General features: G+C 38.7%; 1 protein-coding gene across 5 annotated transcripts in view; it reads left to right on the top strand.

Annotated features, from left to right (window-relative positions):
* The window catches only part of ADK (adenosine kinase), a 301310-nt gene extending 287202 nt beyond the window's left edge, over window positions 1-14108 (top strand). For all 5 annotated transcript variants that reach the window (XM_059821173.1, XM_059821176.1, XM_059821177.1 and 2 more), the window contains one exon: window positions 13403-14108. In XM_059821173.1, the coding sequence (XP_059677156.1) occupies window positions 13403-13527 (125 nt within the window). In that variant the 3' untranslated portion in view covers window positions 13528-14108. The remainder of the gene's footprint in view (window positions 1-13402) is intronic.
* Window positions 14109-17070: the final 2962 nt, after the last annotated feature.

Raw genomic sequence — 17070 nt, 5'->3', positions numbered from 1 at the left:
AAGCAGCATATTTAATGGCAATAAACAGCTTGAAATATGGACAGTTTTACCATCTTATGCTTTCCTTTATGCCATCCTCCTCCCTTTAGCCAGAGTAGTCTGCCTTCTGTTTGGACTCCCCTTTGTCATTGCCACTGTAACTGATGAAAACAATAAGCATCTTTTCTGATAGTTACTGCCATTGTTCCCTGCAAAATCTCTCCCCTAGAATCTGTCTACTCACTAGAACTGGGTAGAGAGTTCATAATAAATGAATAGCAGAAAGTGTAAAATCAATATTTCTTCAGGTTCTGTCAATATAAATATATTGATTTAGTAATCTACTATGATTTAGTCGTATACTGCATGAAAAGTACTAGAGTATGAAATGTAACCACAAATCATTTTGAAGTAGCATGATGAAGTAGTGACAGAATGATCATAGCAAGTGTGTATTACTTATCACCATGCTATAAAGATGTTATACCATTCTCAAGGAAAAGAAATCCCAGGATAGAAGGAGCTCTTCATTAGGCATTGCACAGTGCCAAATACAAGCTGATAGCAATTTGCCTCTGTCGGTATCAAAGCTGAGGTCAACGGCTCAAACCACCTGTCAATTTAAAAATCCCGTTGGCAGCTTTCATGTACCAAGGAATCTCATAAAGCTGCTACCTATAGTTTGAAAGCTACATTCAGATTTTTTTTGGTGCACATGCTTACAGAATAAGTAGTTCTCTCTCACTCTTGTGAAACCTAGCGTGAGTCTTACGAGATGGCCAACTACCGTCTCAGCTATCAGAGAACTACTCTGATAGAAGACAGGGACAGCAACAAAAGAGGAATTGTCATCTTTTATACATGTCCTTGCATGAGCGTGCCTCGTGGCATCCTTATCTTTTCTTTAGAGATCACAGGGCTTAGTGGCGATACTTCCCTCCTTTTGTTTCTGTTTCTCTTGCCAAACTGGCTGAATAAAGCCATTCCCTCATCTTTAATATAGAGGTTAATTCTAAACATTATTTTTCCATCTTAATCTAAATGCCTCCACAAATTAGATAAAGACCTTGGAGTCTAAACTCTAAAGAGTTTGCGTAAAGGTCATCACATTGTTCAAATTCTAGCCTGTTTTCATGAGGTAAATGCAAATGATTTTCTATAGATTGACATTCAGCTTTGACTTAAAGAGCTAGGTAATATTTGGTATACTTCTACATTATTGAAATGTTAAAATATTATCCTTAATGTGAAACATTCTTTGAATATATTATACATATACGTATGTTTATAAAAACACAGCACAAGAAATATGAATATAGGTTTGCAGAGAACCCATAGTGCACAGAATAATTGCTCATCATTACTTCTGTACTATGAAAAGTTTGATTCAGAAACCTTTTTTAATAAAGGTCTGGTTCTGTTTTCCAAACACACTAGTATAACTTTGGAATACCTTGACTGAAGCCGGTGGATTTAAACAAGTATACTATTGATAAAAATGGAAACAAAATTGAATCCAGTATAATAATTCTTATGCTGCTGTTGTGCAGAATCTGTCATTTATGGAAGGAATGCAAGAATCTTTGAAATAAAAAATCTTCTAGGTGGGATTTAACATGATCTGAGTTGGCCCTGCTTTAAGCCAGGGGCTGGAGCAAGTGACCTCCAGAGGTCCCTTCCAAACTAAATTGTGCTATGGTCCTATGAGTTCTAATCCTATAGGACTTAGGTTCCCAGGTGCCATTTCCTGCTCCTCTGAAAATCCAGCCTCAGTCATCTTCAAAGGGCAGTGTTGGTGGCTAAAGAGTAGAAGCTGACTGAATTAAAAAAGGAAGTTTATACAATGGGAATTCCATCTTCTCACAATAAATCTGATATAGGGCAAAGATGGACTGTATTTGTGACTTTGTCTAATAAGTCCCTTATGTATTTCATGTGAAGGAAATGTGTGGATGGAGGCATGTGCACGTGTGAGAAATTAAATAAGTTCTTATGGATTATTGCTATATGGCTATACCAGGAGTGCTAAACATGCCAAAAAGATCTGATAATGCCTTCAGCAGAGACGGGTGATTTGAATGGTTTGTCAGAATACCAAATTATGAGTGAGCTTGTGACTATGTTAGAAAGAAAGTTCCTTAATGGATTTATAGGGCTCTTTAAGATTGTGGAAGAATCTGTTTTCACTAAAAACACTGCAGAGAAATTACATATTCCTCCTATTTGTTGTATTTTCTTCTCTGCGTGAATGTCTGTTGTAAGAGCTGCCCTCCCTCCAGTACTTGCCACCCCTGAAACATTCTAGATTTGTTGAAACAAGAGTTCAAGGAACTAGGAGCAGTTCTTACTGAACAGCAGGAGTGTGATATCAGAAGCTACTTAATCCACTTACAGTGGTCTTTAATTTGTATAAGGTTTTTATACTTGTTTAAGATACCTTGGGAAGTTGTCATCATTTTTTAATCAGATTTGGTAGAGAGAAATACAGTGGATAAAATACCACTGCTGTGAAGTACTGCCTTCTAACACCACAGCTCTGAGATGCAATTTTATTTGCCAGCTGGGAGCGAGGGGTATTTTTTTGGTGATATCAATTAAATATGTATGTGCATGTAACTTGTTATGGCTGATTTTTGCTACAGAATCTATCTGCACGAGCGAAGAGACAAGGGGATACTACTTTGAATTGTTCTGTCTTTTCTTTGAAGTAAAGATAAATGTTGTAACAGACATCAGCACTCTCTTAGCCACCCATGTTGTATAAATGAAGACTAATTGCCTCTGAGCAATCCTGTTGTTACTGAGATCATGGCTGATGAGATACGAAGCTTTGAAAAAAAATACTTTCCTAATGTCATCAGCATTTTGGATGGACTGACAGGCCATCTTGCCCATCTTTAATACTCCTGTTTTATAAACAGCATACATGAGTGTAATAGCTGAGCTGCAGATAGGGCATCAATCTTTGCTTGCTAGAGGATAACTTGTCAACATGTTTATGTCTTACTGCCCATGTGTTCTGATGGCATTCGTAACTCTCTCAGATAAACATCACATCTAAACCTAGGCTATTAGATGGCCACGTTATCTCTGTAACTGACCTTCTACAACCTAGGAAATGACCAGATTATATGTTCCTAGTTGATTTTTCTCAGTCTCAGCTAGAGGCACATCATTATTCTGATCAATAGTGTAGCCAGTCGCTAGTAATTTCAACATTAGTACTGGCACAATTTAGAAATTTGCCACAGTTTGAATTGCAGCTACTTAAACAAAAACATAAAGATAGATACCACTCAAGAAAAACATGGAATATTCCTCTGTTCTTTTTAATCCCCTACTTCACCTTTTACCAATTTCCGTTCAAAGTTATTCCTTTGGAAATAATACACTCTTCTGTGCTGGCATTATACTTAAAACTGGTAGCAAGTGTTGTCCAAGTATAATTTAATTGTGATCCAATCTGGTTTAATTGTTTTAATTGCTACCCTTCTCTTGGTTTCTAACTGTTCATCTTAATTTTATTACACGTGTATTTTTTGTCAAAATATAGTAACCTAAATATCGTAATTCACATTTTCACCTATACAATTTAAAGGCAATCCAGAAAAATACATGTAATGTATAATGTAAGGCACAACATCAGTATACTTGCTGTCATTTTTTAAATAACATGTAGAAGTGGGAGATCCATTTAAAAGGATCAGTGTATGGAATTAAAAACCCTCAGAAGTTTCTAATTAGACTGATGCAGGACCTGATCCTTCTAGCCGCTGTGTCTCTTTCCCTGTCAGTGACACTGTCAGCGTTAAAGGAGCCTCAGTACATGGCAAGAGGATTAATATTTTGCAAAATTGGGTTTTAAAAGGCCTAATTTACCTCACCGTAAATTCAGTGACATTCTGGACAGGCTTTGTGAGAAATAAACGTCAAATAGGTTGCGTACATTTTAAAAAACAAACCTACTGTGTTAAAAATAGATTTTCAAAACCAATTATGAAGTTCCAATTTTTGCTGTAATAGCTATGGGACAATTACAAATTGACTTAACGCCTCAAAGCAAATCATCACCATTTAAAATACTTTGTCATGCCTAGTATCCCTATCCTCATAACATTTCATTTTATGTTAATGTGTCATGTGTTAGAAAATCATGTAATGATAAAGAAAATATTCATGTGGAAGGTTAGAAATTACTTTAATGAGTTATTATTACCTTGCTCGCAGACTGTTGGTAACATTTTTGTGTTATTTTAATGTATTCTGAGTAGAGACAGAGGCGCTAGTCAGATTGGATCATCAAGAACATTCCCCTGGGAATCAGGGCAGGATATAGTCCCCTAAGAAACCATGTGTCAGATTAAGCTGATGCCATATTCGCAGGAGATATAACAATGAAATATAAAAATATACTGAAATATGTTATCTATTTCACGTCTAATATGACTTGGTGTGGTGCTATGGAGATTGATAGAATGACCATAAAGGTACTTCTCAGGCTTCGGTGTTAGCTAGCAGGATCCCCACTCACTTGCTTCTATTATATAAAAGGATGGTAACGTCTCCCATAATTCGTTCACTTCCCACACACTGAAATAGGCTCATACTTGAAGTGGGAAGATGGCAAGATTGCAATAAAAAAGAAATAAAAGAAAAAACATGGTCCCAGTTGAAAGCAGTGGTAGTAGCAGTGCTTGTAGGTTGGTTTGACACTGATTTCCAACTCTGCTTGAAGGGACATTACTGTTATTGGTGATCAGTAAGTGATTTGTATCAATCCAGAACTGTAACAGATATTTAAAAAGGCAAAAGATTAAATGCCACTGTATTAAAATAGGAGCATTATGAATATAATGCTAGGGTAGGCTATTTCAGCCCACAAAAGTAAAAAAATTCATAGGCTGTCTAGCTACTGCATTCCCACTGCATTGGATGTTGCTTTTTGATTCTCTTTGCATACTGCTGGCTCGATTGTGTGGAAGTATACCTGCAAATAAAACCTTACTGAGAGATGGTCTCTCTGCAAACACAGCTTCAAATCTCCTAGCTTTTGTGCATGTGAATCTCAACTCTGAAGTTACAGTCACATAACCGTTTTTATACTTGAATATGTTAAAAACCGAATAGAGGATAGTACATAGTATCCCATTTTGTTTTGCTTAGAACTTCATTATTTCTACATTAAATTAGTGAAATTCTCTTCCTCTTATCCCAAGCAGTAGGTGTTGTAATCTGCACTATTTAATGTCAATACAACAGATCTGTTTTGAGGCTCAGAAAACTTCCTCAGGTACTAATAAAAGAAAGCTTATTTCATTCTGCTGTTTCAAAAATGGCTAAGAGAATTTTAGCTTTTGAAGAACACTTCTAGGAAAAGTTTTTAGGAAAAACAAAAAGAAATATCAGCCTGAAAAGCAGGTTTTTTCAGATAGTTAGAGAAGATGCTTCCAATGAAAATACCTGTATTTGGTTTGGCATACACAGTGCCTTTGAATGTTCCTTGTAAGCTTGGAGGGTTTGGTTTTTGGCTGTTGGAGACAAGCCAAAGCCACCAGATTCTGATCCAAAAGGGAATTTCCCAAAGTTTATCGTGTGGACTTAAAAATGAAAAATAGGACCAAACTATCAGAAGTTATAACTTTGTTATCAGTTTCCTCCATCACATCTTTCTTGGAGCATATTGTAGACTGAAATGATTCTTTTCTTGGACAACAAGATGAGCTGGGGAGTTTAATAGAGGTGATATGCAACAGGCTATAGATAAGAGTCTGCCGAGGATGATTAATGTGGAAGGTGTCACAGTATAAAATCCTTAAGCTTCTCCTCCGGCTTTGAGCTGTTCCCCCTCAAAGGGTGGCCAGTACTCAGTCAAGGCATAGGCCAGTGATAGGAAAACTCCCATCAAGCTCAGTAGGCTTCAAATCAGGATCTGTGTTTTCTCCATCCATTGCACAGCCTTCAGGACCAAACCACTCTAGAGTTACAACCACCGTTCCTGCTTGCACAAAGGCATCAAAGAAACAAGACCACTGATTTTCCTTAGAGAGAGTCTCTGACAGGCCCAAGCATCTACACAGGCCTTGGAAATTACGATGACACCTTATTCTATGAGATGCAGTGAGCTGGCCCAGTAGGTCCAAACAGTGGTAGTCAGGTATGCAATTCAATAAAATTATTCAGCCTTGAGTAACTGATTCCTAATGGAATAAAAGATACATAGTGGAGTTTTATTTTGGGGGGTTTTTTTAATTGTCATATTTTTGCAAGAATCTTTCATTAACATTTTCCACACGTAATGGTTTAAAGCATTAGAGCCTGAACACTTTTTTGCTTTCTGTATTCAACACCTCCTCTCTATTGCAGGAAAAGGCTGCTAAACTGAAAACACTCCTTTTACTTATTCATAGTTGTCTAGTAAATGCAAAGTTGTATTATTTGCATGTGTCCATAAACGACTGTATAACCTCAGACTAAGGAAGACATACACCCATCTGAGTGATCCTTACAGAAATTCAATGCATTCAAAACGTGTCCGTAAATATAAAGAAAACGAGGGGTAGGGACAGCAATACCAATACTGTTTTTCTTGAAAATATGCTTGGTTTAGTATTCATGCTGGTAATTAGAAAATAAGAAGTTTGTATAAGAGGGTTGTACATAGACAGTGAAATGCTTTTAGCACGTGACCATTTTATAAATTAAACAAATATAGACTTCCAAAACATTTTATTTGTGATCTCATGGTTTTGTCATTCTCTGGAAGTAAAAATATTGACATTCACCAGGCTGTTTGTTCCAGCTTTCTGATCTCTTGCAGTTTATTTTTATAACAACCTTATCGATGAGCCTCGTACTCAGCTCTCTAGGTTTAACTGAGTGGAGTCGATTTGTTACCACAGCTTCAAGTAGCTGTTACAGAACAAGCGAGACATCCTAATAAAGCTGTAAACGTGTTTACTCAAACATGGTATTGATTTTACTTGGAGAGGGAGAAGCTAGTGCTTAGCATGGTGTCAGGGAGGATGAATTTAACTGCAGTTTTTCATTGTCATCTGTCATGGTTGTGAAACACTAAGTGAAGCCACAAGAGGATAATTAGAATTGCCAGAAATTTAGCCCCTAAAATCAGTTAACCACTTGAGATTTTTGTAGTTTAATTAGTTTTTATTAAAACTTTCCTCCAGTGGTATAGTCAGGAAGGGTTTTCTCATGTTCTTTTCCGTGACAGTGAGATTGTAAGATTGCCACTTGTTAGATACACACCTTAAATGACTGTTTTTCTGGAAAGGTTGGTAACCTCTTTTCTCTCACTTGTAATTAGCGTGGCACTACAGTTCTGCAGAAGCACAGAGCCATTTCATTTTAAAAGAGAGGGAAAGATGCTTGTTTGTACACATACACATTTGTACTTAATAACATATATGTGCATGTGTGAAATAATTCGTACGCTATATTTTGAGAGAGAAAGTGCTAAGGTGCGTGAAGGTTGAAAGAAGTATAGTGTACTTGAAGATGCTTACATTTAATTTGTCTTATATATTGTAAGTTTAATGTGTCAGACCACAGTGCCAAAATACATGAAGACAGAAGCCAAATCCCACCCTTAATCGAAAACGTTTCCATTTAGAATAGCCAACATTTGGTTTGATAGCAATGGGCAGGGCCTCTGGCTTACCACAGTTCTTGGCTGTAATATCCACCATCTGCCACAAAATTAAAAAAGGAGAAACCTCAGCATGTTGACGTACTGTCGTTCAGTGACTATATTATAGAATCATCTGATGCCAACATCTTTTACAAAATCTAGGTTGGCTGGTTGGCTCCTGGCACCAGCGTTGCTAACCACCTGATTACAACTGACCAGACTCGTGCTACCACAACCTTAAACAACTCCAACAGCGCTAAAAGACATCCATAAAAGCCTCAGTCATATCAGCTACAAGGCTTTAAATTGCTAGGGTAATGTTTCTTGAAAACTGCATCTTCCCACACTGCTGGCCTGGAAAGCTAGTGGGATCACATAAAAATAGATGAGCGTTCGAGCAACTGTGATAAATGCTGTATACGAACAAGAGTGTGAAAAGGTGCTTGCAACTGTCCCCCGTGGGGGAATAACACCATTTTTAAAAAGGCAGTTCACAAATTAAGCTGTAGAATCTTTAAATACAAAAAAGAGGAGGTAGCTCAGCTGTTCATGATCCTTTCTGTGGCTGGGACAATTTTGCTGGTGAATGGCCTGGCTAGCATGGATTATAGTAGGTGCTTCAGGGTTCAGCTGGAAGAGGAGGATTGTCTGGTAACATCACATTGCAAAAAGGTTTTGAGGGGCTCTGACTCAGGGTCAGCCTGTAATTGTTTATAATTAATGCATTTGATAATTGCTTTTTTTTTTGGCTTTTCTCTCTTGCATTTAAAAAAAACACATTAATTTTGCCTTGGGCATTTTATAAAGGTTGGAAGTGTGAGAGAAACTGCAGAAAGACGAGTAGTGGGGGAGCTGGGTGTCGGAGGCTATAAACGGATTTCCAGCCAGCATTAGTAATTAACAGTCATTAAAATTAATTGTCAAGTGTACAATTTGAAATGAAACATTTGGCTTCAATATGAGCTGTTTTTAAGTGTTGTTAAACCATTACTGAAGCAGACCAGAACTGTTTTAAAATCTCTGCTCTTGAACTCCAACATTCCTCTCCAACTGCACTAGCACTAGGCGTTCATTCAGAATTACCACTGATAATCTGGAAATAAAACTTTCAAAGAAATCACTGATTTCGGTGAAATTGCCTCTGAAATGTCTATTTTGCTGCCCACAAGAAAATGAACTTGGTTCTTCTTTAATGATTTTTAAGTGCTACTCAGCTCTTAAAAGTAACGAAGTAAAGACCACACCTTTTCTGTCAGTCAGTGGACTGTCTTGCTGTGTCTTTTCAGACATACTGACATCCCCAAAGAGATTTGAGCTGGTTTCAGTGATGGCCTTGGTTTGGGTCTGGATTTTGAGGCTCAAGCACCACTTCTGGCACTTGGCTTACAGAACTTTTCATTTGGTGGTGAGCATGAAAAGGAAGAAAGCAACTTGACTTTTCCATCCCTCATTCTGTTTGCAGACCTAACAATTCTAGATGTTGTCTTTGAGCATATATAGTATGGAAGCTGGAGGTAATAAAGATTAACTCTCAATTATTTCAGGCGTACTTTTCAGAGCAAAGTGATTTCAGAGGCGCTTTTCTCTACTGAGCAGAAAAGAAATAATTACGGGCCAAAAATAGCTATTGGTGCATTATTATCACTTCTATCACCTGGGAATGCAAATACATTTTGTACCACTCTAAGGTTTAAAGCAGCTTTTGAAGCAAAGTTATCTTTGCTTTCTAGGAAGATGCTGAATAAGTGGGATGAATTGGACACAGTTCCAAATAAGTTCTTGTCATGATTACGTACAAGGTGGTTACTTGGCTGTCCATGCGTGTGAGGGACAAAAGGCATCCCAAGACTACTCTGAAGGCTTACTGAGATGGCTAATTACAGCAAGATGGCCTACTAGGCATCCTGCAACTGCCATTTCTCTTACTCCATAAGCGATAAACACTTTGGATGTCAGGGCAGGAGGCAGACAAGTGGGAGAGCCTTGAGTTTGGTTCTTGCCTTTGTGTTCTGGTATGAAGAGGGTGGTACACAATGCATGTAACACCAGCCACAGCTTCAGCAGAAGAAATGCTAGCGCAGAACAGCTGCAATTAGAAGAAGATGGTAGACAGTATTGCCTGAAGTTGTTTTGGTACAATATTTCAAGTGAGGTTGTCTTGGGTAGCCAAAATATACTACTGCTTTCTGCACTCCATTCCAATGATAGCCATGGCAAAAGTTAAAATAGTTGGTGAGCTACTTTAGTATGTGCTAGGATGATCTAGTTCTGTGAGCCCAGACCCATGATACAGGATCAGAGTCCAATCCTTCCCTTTCTGTCTGTGAAATTGTAGGAGGAGTGTGAAGTAAGTCTGAAGCCATGTTCACTTACCTTCTTGCATTTCCAGTCATGGCACCTTAAACAGATTACAGCCTTCAACTGCTTATCATCTTCCCTCCACCGCCCTGCTCGCTGGTAGAGCTGTTTGAGTATCCACTAACCCACTTCAGTTTAAATCAGCTGGGTTAGCAAAGACCTACTATTCAATAGCTTACTGTTTAAACTAATCTGGATCATTTTGACAGAGTATCAGGTTATAAAAGCAGCAAAGAAGGGTGGTGAAAAACAGATGGGGCAGTAACTTCTTCAGCTGGAACTCGAAGATCTGAATCCATGCCTTGAGAGTATGACTCATGGGGTTTGCATCACAGTACCTTATACACTGGAGGAGAGGCAAACTCTCAATTATATTCTGACCATGTTGCTTTTTACTGCATTAACTAAAAAGAACATCCTGCAGCTAAGGCAGCCAACCTGATAGAACTCTGTTTCTCTGCTCAAACAACAGTGCTTTCTGGTGTTCCCTCGGGGTCTGCCTTGCCAACTGCAAATTCTTAGTATCTAATGTAGTTCTGTGTTTGTGATATGTGTGTTTGTATTGTCATTCGATGTGATATTGTGTCAGATACTGCTGTTTCTATTTCATCTATGAAACACATACCTTTTAAGAGAAACTCGACAGACAAGAGAATGGATTGAGGGCAAACTCCCCACTGCAGTTTCTACATATCTCATATATGACAGCTGTACTTAATGTCATTTCTCCACCACTCTGAAATCACAGAGCTCTCTCATTTCTATCCCCAATTAGAACAGGATGGTTTTTCACCTGATTCTGCTTTCACTTAGATCAGAATAAATAAGCAGTAGCTTCACTGAAGACAAAAGATACATACTAGCTTGAAACCACAGTGAGCCTGGGAGGTGATGACAGTCAGTCTAGTTGGTATTGAAAAATAATTCATGTTTTATGGTCCTTTGCTCCTTGGATTTTCTCATCTTCATATATGTTTGATGCCTGGATCATAAACATAGAGGACAGTTGTTCTTTCTTGTATAAACCCCTCTCTGAATTCAGGCTCTGCACAAAACCTAGCCTTGTGTTTGCCTTTGGAGGCCCGCCCAGTGCATCTTAGATACTTACTGAGTCAGAAATGGACTGTCTTAGCCTCATTTTACATATGGTTACAACTTGCCTTCAAGTTTTAACCACCCAGAAGCACACTGGCAAGCGCCTGCCTCCCAGGCAGTTTAAATTTAATGATTGACATTCTCCACGTATCCAAGAAAGTTTCTCCTAAGAATGCATGTTAATTTAATGGAGAGCAGACCATTTTCATCTCGTTATTCAGAAATGGTCTGATTTCTGCCAGGCATGCTGTTTGAATTTCTCAACTGTTCCCCAGCTATTACAGCTGGACCATCCTGCCACAGTTGTGTTGTCTGTCATCCCCTGAGTGCCATCAGTGATAGCACTCACAGCACAATTTCTTCCTGTTTCAGATTCTTATCTTTGTATACTGTAAACTCCTGTCTTCTCTACTTGTGCTTGTGGACTTAACTTTTGCTGGTGAAGCAGTTATTTTTTCCTAGCTAGTGTCAGTCAATATCTGTGAAATTCCGGCTAATACATAGTTCTCTAGAAAAGCATTGATGTCAGAAACATATGAGTTTTCTCCTAGTTGTCACCTAAAATGCCTACTTTCTATGGTCTCCCTATTCCAATGAAAAGTATTTGATTTATAGATTTAGTAGTTTCAAACTCTTCTCCCATTCGGTGCAGTTTAGAGAAAACTATACATCAACTAGGCTTCTTTTCACTATCAGTCATGACCAAGAAGCCAAGATAGAGCTTGGTAATTCATGAAAACGGGGTCTTTTGCTCACCAGTATTATCCTTCATTAACCTAACCTTATTTTTCATGTTTTACATGATTTTTAATCTTCAAGGAGCAGACATTATTGCGTAGGATTAAAATATTTTTGTCATCTTCTAAAAATATGCTCTAATGTGCCACAGAAGGAAATATTTAGAAAGGGAACACAGGTTGAATGAGAGCATCACAATATAATGTAGAGTCTTTGTTCCAACAGTAACCAAGCTGAACAGAGAAAGTGTATTTGAAAGCAAGCTAGCAAAACACACCATCTTTGAATCAAAATTTGTAGTATGTCAGAAATTGGTACCTATGAGCTACGTAGTACTTATGAGGGACATGGTTTCAAGACTAGATGTGGACTGTCAAGGCCCAAGGCCTGTCAGAGCATGACACAGGAACTTGAAATGGTGGATGAAAGCTTTAAAAAGAACATGTTTCAGCTTGCTCGAATTCTGATTTTCCTGGGCAAGTCTCACTTTCCTTCTGTGATTGCATGAGGAAGAGAGATACATCTGAAACATATTAAAAACAGGATAAAAGTGAATAAAATATTACCTCTAGAATGACAGAGTAGAGTTTTAAATTATAAGATACTAACTTTACTTTTCACATCTTGAAAACCTCTTCCAAATTTAAAATACATATTTCACCTCTGCCATAAGTTCTGTCATGCTCTCGATCACAATAGTTTCAGCCAAGACAAAATGTTTCAGAAATGAGGGACTCAATCCATAAAATTTCTGGTGCCACTTGTACTTAACTTTTCCAAGTATCTATGAATAATCTCCTTTTTAGGACTCTCTGCTTATATTCATTTAAAGAGGTGCTCTGGTTTTCAAAGTGCTCAGCTCGCAGTGATTTCTGGTTTTCTAAGCCATGCATGATAGGGCGTTGTTAGCTAAAGCAGTTAACCAGGTGCCCCAATTCTGAGAGGTGCTTGGCCTTCCATATGGTCTGCTGGTTACGTAGGTATCTGAACATGCTAAGAGGTACCCACTGTTTGAAGTCTTAGGTTAGATTTCCCATAATCAAGAGCAACAAATCTAACTTCCTTCATCAGGTAAAAATTTCTCACCTTCTTTTCATTGTGAGCACCTGTAACTGAGAATATAGATAACGTTTATTTCTTTTGTGCCTTTCTCTTTTTTTTTGAGAAGAGCTTGCAGAGTGACAGTTGTGTGGCGCTGTAGCCAGTATGAACAGAAGGAGCTCTCTTCAGCAGGGAAAACTGCTGCTTTGTTGTTAAAATGGCATTTGAGGAATCAGGGGTTCTCTCTGGAAAAGGAGAGAGGAAGAACTCAGGTAAAATCATTTTGAGGGCACTAATAAAGATCAGTCTTCATCATCTTTCATTTACTTGAAGCTACCAAATGGAGACTTCAGGTAGAAATAACAGCAGCAGCACTCCAACTCCGCAGGTCACTCAAGCACAATACTAAATTTAAACTAGCCAGGCTACCGGTGTACATACAGTTAGGACAGTATTTCAGTGCTTTGCCTTGTGACAAACTGATACACTCCAAAAAACTAATCTAACAATTCTCTTCCTCTCTTTCTCTCCCGCTTTGTTCCATAGGCTTTCTCTCACAGCTCGTCTATGACCGGCCAGTGACCGAGTGCATCCGGGCTGGACATTACGCAGCCAGCGTAATTATCAAGCGTTCAGGTTGCACCTTCCCAGAGAAGCCTGACTTCCACTGATACTGGCTAATTGGAGGGATCAAGAGTAACTCCCATGTTGCCATGGGATTGCTGCCTAAATTTTTCCTCCTTCCCTTTCCTCACCTTTCCAATTACCTGCATCAACGCTTCTGTACTTCTGTTCATTGTATTCTAAACAAAATATATATTTCTATGGCATTTTCCTTTTCATCCCACTACAATGTCTGAGTAGTCTTAACTTTTGGAAACAGTGCTAAGTGAAGCTTATTCTCGCATCCATGAGGAAAAATTGTTCTATTTACACAGTTTATAAGGAAGTCCCATGTAAATGATACTGCTGATTAACACCGTTAAAATACTTCTGTTGAACTATCTAGTTTGTACCCAGCTGTGGCCAAATCCTACTCAACTTACGTGAAATCAACAGACCTGACTTTATTTGTCACTTAACCTTGTAAACCAGTGGAGTCACACTAGCGTCAAGAGCCATGTAAATGTCCCAAGAATTTCCTTACACATTTGAGTGTGCAAGATCTGGCCGTCAGATCCAGCCCAGCTCCCATGAAAGCGAGTAGCTATTTTGTCAGTAATTTAAGGACCTGATGCAAAGCTGATGTCATGCATTGTCATCTTGCACTGATGCTAGTAGCTTTGGGTCTGGCACTATGTGAGAGCAGGGTCTGGCCACTCTATGTCAGTCACGTTCGTCTGTCAGGTGAGCTAGCAGATAGGTACTTTCAGTGATTTCAGGGCAGATGGATGAGTTGGTGATGAACGTAAAGATACAGATAGATCCTATCTCTTCCATGTCAGCTTTCTAGAGGCTGTATTTAATTAAGGTACACATAGTGAAAATGAGGTACAGAAATATTTATGCAGGATATATTGACAGGATATGCCAAACGGAATCTCTGAAACGCACATTTTTAAACTTTTAATTTACTTTGGATAATTAAGCAATATGGTGGATTTTGTTTGTATTTACAGTATTCAAAGGGTGATCTGACACTGCATTCATTACTTTGCTATGTAATTTGATACTGATAAATAAAAAATTGTCATACAGTAACTCCTCGTTTTGTATTGGTATGTGTCTGGCTTTCTTCCACATGTGGTACTGAAATGGGGACAGGAAATGGGTGCTTAACCCACAGCACATGCTAGATCTCAACATTTGATACGTGAATTTCAGTGTCTAGGTGGGTGTTTGAGGGTGATCTCAGCAGTAAAGAAGGGAAGGAAGGAACACCAGTTTGGTGTTTGTACCACAGGAGAGATGAAAAATTAATGGCTAGGGTTCATCAAAGAATGTTAAGTCAGTGCAAGCTTTGCACTTTACTGCGTATCGTGGAACAAGGGACGCACAGAGATTAAATGTTGTTATTACAGTTTGTGTATTGCAAAAAGCATTGGGAGAAATCAAGGCTATGATCCCAATTCCCTTGTTTGGCCCAGTATCCAGTCTGATACATTGGACAACAGACTTTGTCAGCTTAGAGATCACCTGGTGGGATCCCTGCAAGTACATCAAGGAGCTTCAAACCAGCCACTTCTGAAAATCCTCATGGGGCCATGGAACTCCATCATCGCAGGGCGCTGCATCTTAAGTAGGGTCTGTTCTCCAAGGACTCGGGCTCATAGTTTCTATCTGAAGAAGTTGCATGTACAGGCCTTGTTTATCTGTGGACCTACTCATGAACAGCTTTGTGCAAACAAGACTTGTCTGGTGCTACTCTTAAAAGAGCTTTGGACTTTACATTTCTCATGTTCTAGCATAGGAGAGAAGAGGAATGACTATATTGGAGTGAAAATGGAACTGCAAACAAAACTGAAAGAGGCTACAGTATGCATGGTCTTCAGGCTTTATGGGTTGATCAGAAGAATGTTATTTTTTACATCTCATGGTTAATTTTTAATTCTTTAACTTGATGTATCCATGCAATGTATTTTAATCAACAAAAGCTGACAGGCCGAGGAAGAATGTGTTGCAGTCCCTGCTGTATGGTCACATATGCCACACCACACTTAGTTCATGAATTTGGCTGTCAGTAAGGAAAACCCCAATGGTCTAGTGATTAAATTTGCTGTTCCCTTTGCTCTGCATTGGTGGAACTTCCCATTCCTTTTGAAATAACTTTATCAATGTCCTGGCCAGATAATTATGGCCCATTTAAAACAGACTATAAATATGTAAACATTCTTTACTGTACCAATGAAACTACAAGAGAGCATAACTACTGTAAAGGAAGGGAGGCTATGTAAAGGAAGGTAGTCATTACATAGCGGGAGGTTCTTTCTTTCTTTCTTTCTCGAGGCTATTCCTTGTTTTCAATTCAGGATGCAAGAGAGTCAAGTCAGAGGTTCTGTTCTGAGCTTTTCCACTGACGTGCTTGGTGAGTTTGGGCTCCTGACATTTGACTCTGAGTGTCAGCTACAAAGCATAATTTGAAGCCAGTGGGACCAGCTGAGGAATAAACTACTACCCAATTCATGGAAGGGCATCAGTCTGACCTGCTCTATTTAGCCATTCATTATTTCTTCAATATCTGTCAATGGATATTCTTGGATGATATATAGATGCTTAGAAACATATTGCCAAACCATGCTAAATAATTTCAATTTGTGCTGTCAAATTGCCTGATGATTTCATTCTGGATTCTTTTCAGGATCTGTATTTCTTTCCTGCTTCTCACTGATGAAGGGGTTTTTTATCTATATAATGGATAATGGTGCCATCCTTAATAGTCTCTCTCACAAATATTCTTCCTTTCTCTTTGGTCCTCTACCAGCTTATTCCACACAGAGGCATGTTAGAAAACTGGGCTTCCTGAAAAACGTCATTTAAAGGGTTGTCTGTCAGTGACATGTGCCACTGTCTCAAATCCCAGATGGGATAACTGAAGTGAGTCTGTCACTGATTGTGAACCATCATTCAAACCCAGAGTTCTTACCTGGTTTACTTTCAGGAAAACAAATATCGGAAATCCGTTTCCCACTAGCCACCAGCCAAAGCATACCACCCTCACTGACATAAAACTCTTCCCTTTTCCTGGAAATAAGACTGCATCTCCTGTGCCCAGCATCATGCATTTTAGGCTTGTTTTGGTACCACATAGTGGGTGGCAATGCTGCTGAGATTAACAGGCCAGGAAATAGGCCCGGTATTTAGAAAGCCGCGTGCTAAATAGCTGAGAAGAATTAGGAGCTGGGAATCAGGAAATAAAGGTTGTGTTTCCATTTCTGCAGGTGATCCACTTTGTTACTTCAGGCAGATGACTTTCCTCTCTCAATCTCTTTCTCTCTCTAAAGAAGATGGTAAGCTCAATTAGGTGGAAAACTCAAGAGATGAAGGTGGTAAGAATTCAAGTAGGGCACTGTCAGCCACATCTCTGCCTGTACTCACTGCCGGTCTTTTGATTATTTGAATTTTCCCTTTTGTACATGAACTAATTTAAAACTATTTGTTTACCCTTAAAAAATAGTGCTAGCTGTTACAACTTGTTTGAGGGTTAAGGCAGAGAAGGCAAAGGAGGGGAAAGGAAAGGAAAAAAGCTTTACTTATAAAGTGAAGTAAAATATGCT

Source organism: Gavia stellata, chromosome 9 (assembly GCF_030936135.1).
Source record: "Gavia stellata isolate bGavSte3 chromosome 9, bGavSte3.hap2, whole genome shotgun sequence".
Classification (NCBI taxonomy): Eukaryota; Metazoa; Chordata; class Aves; order Gaviiformes; family Gaviidae; genus Gavia; species Gavia stellata.
Note: the sequence above shows the minus strand (reverse complement) of the source record. Positions and strands in the feature narration are given on the sequence as shown.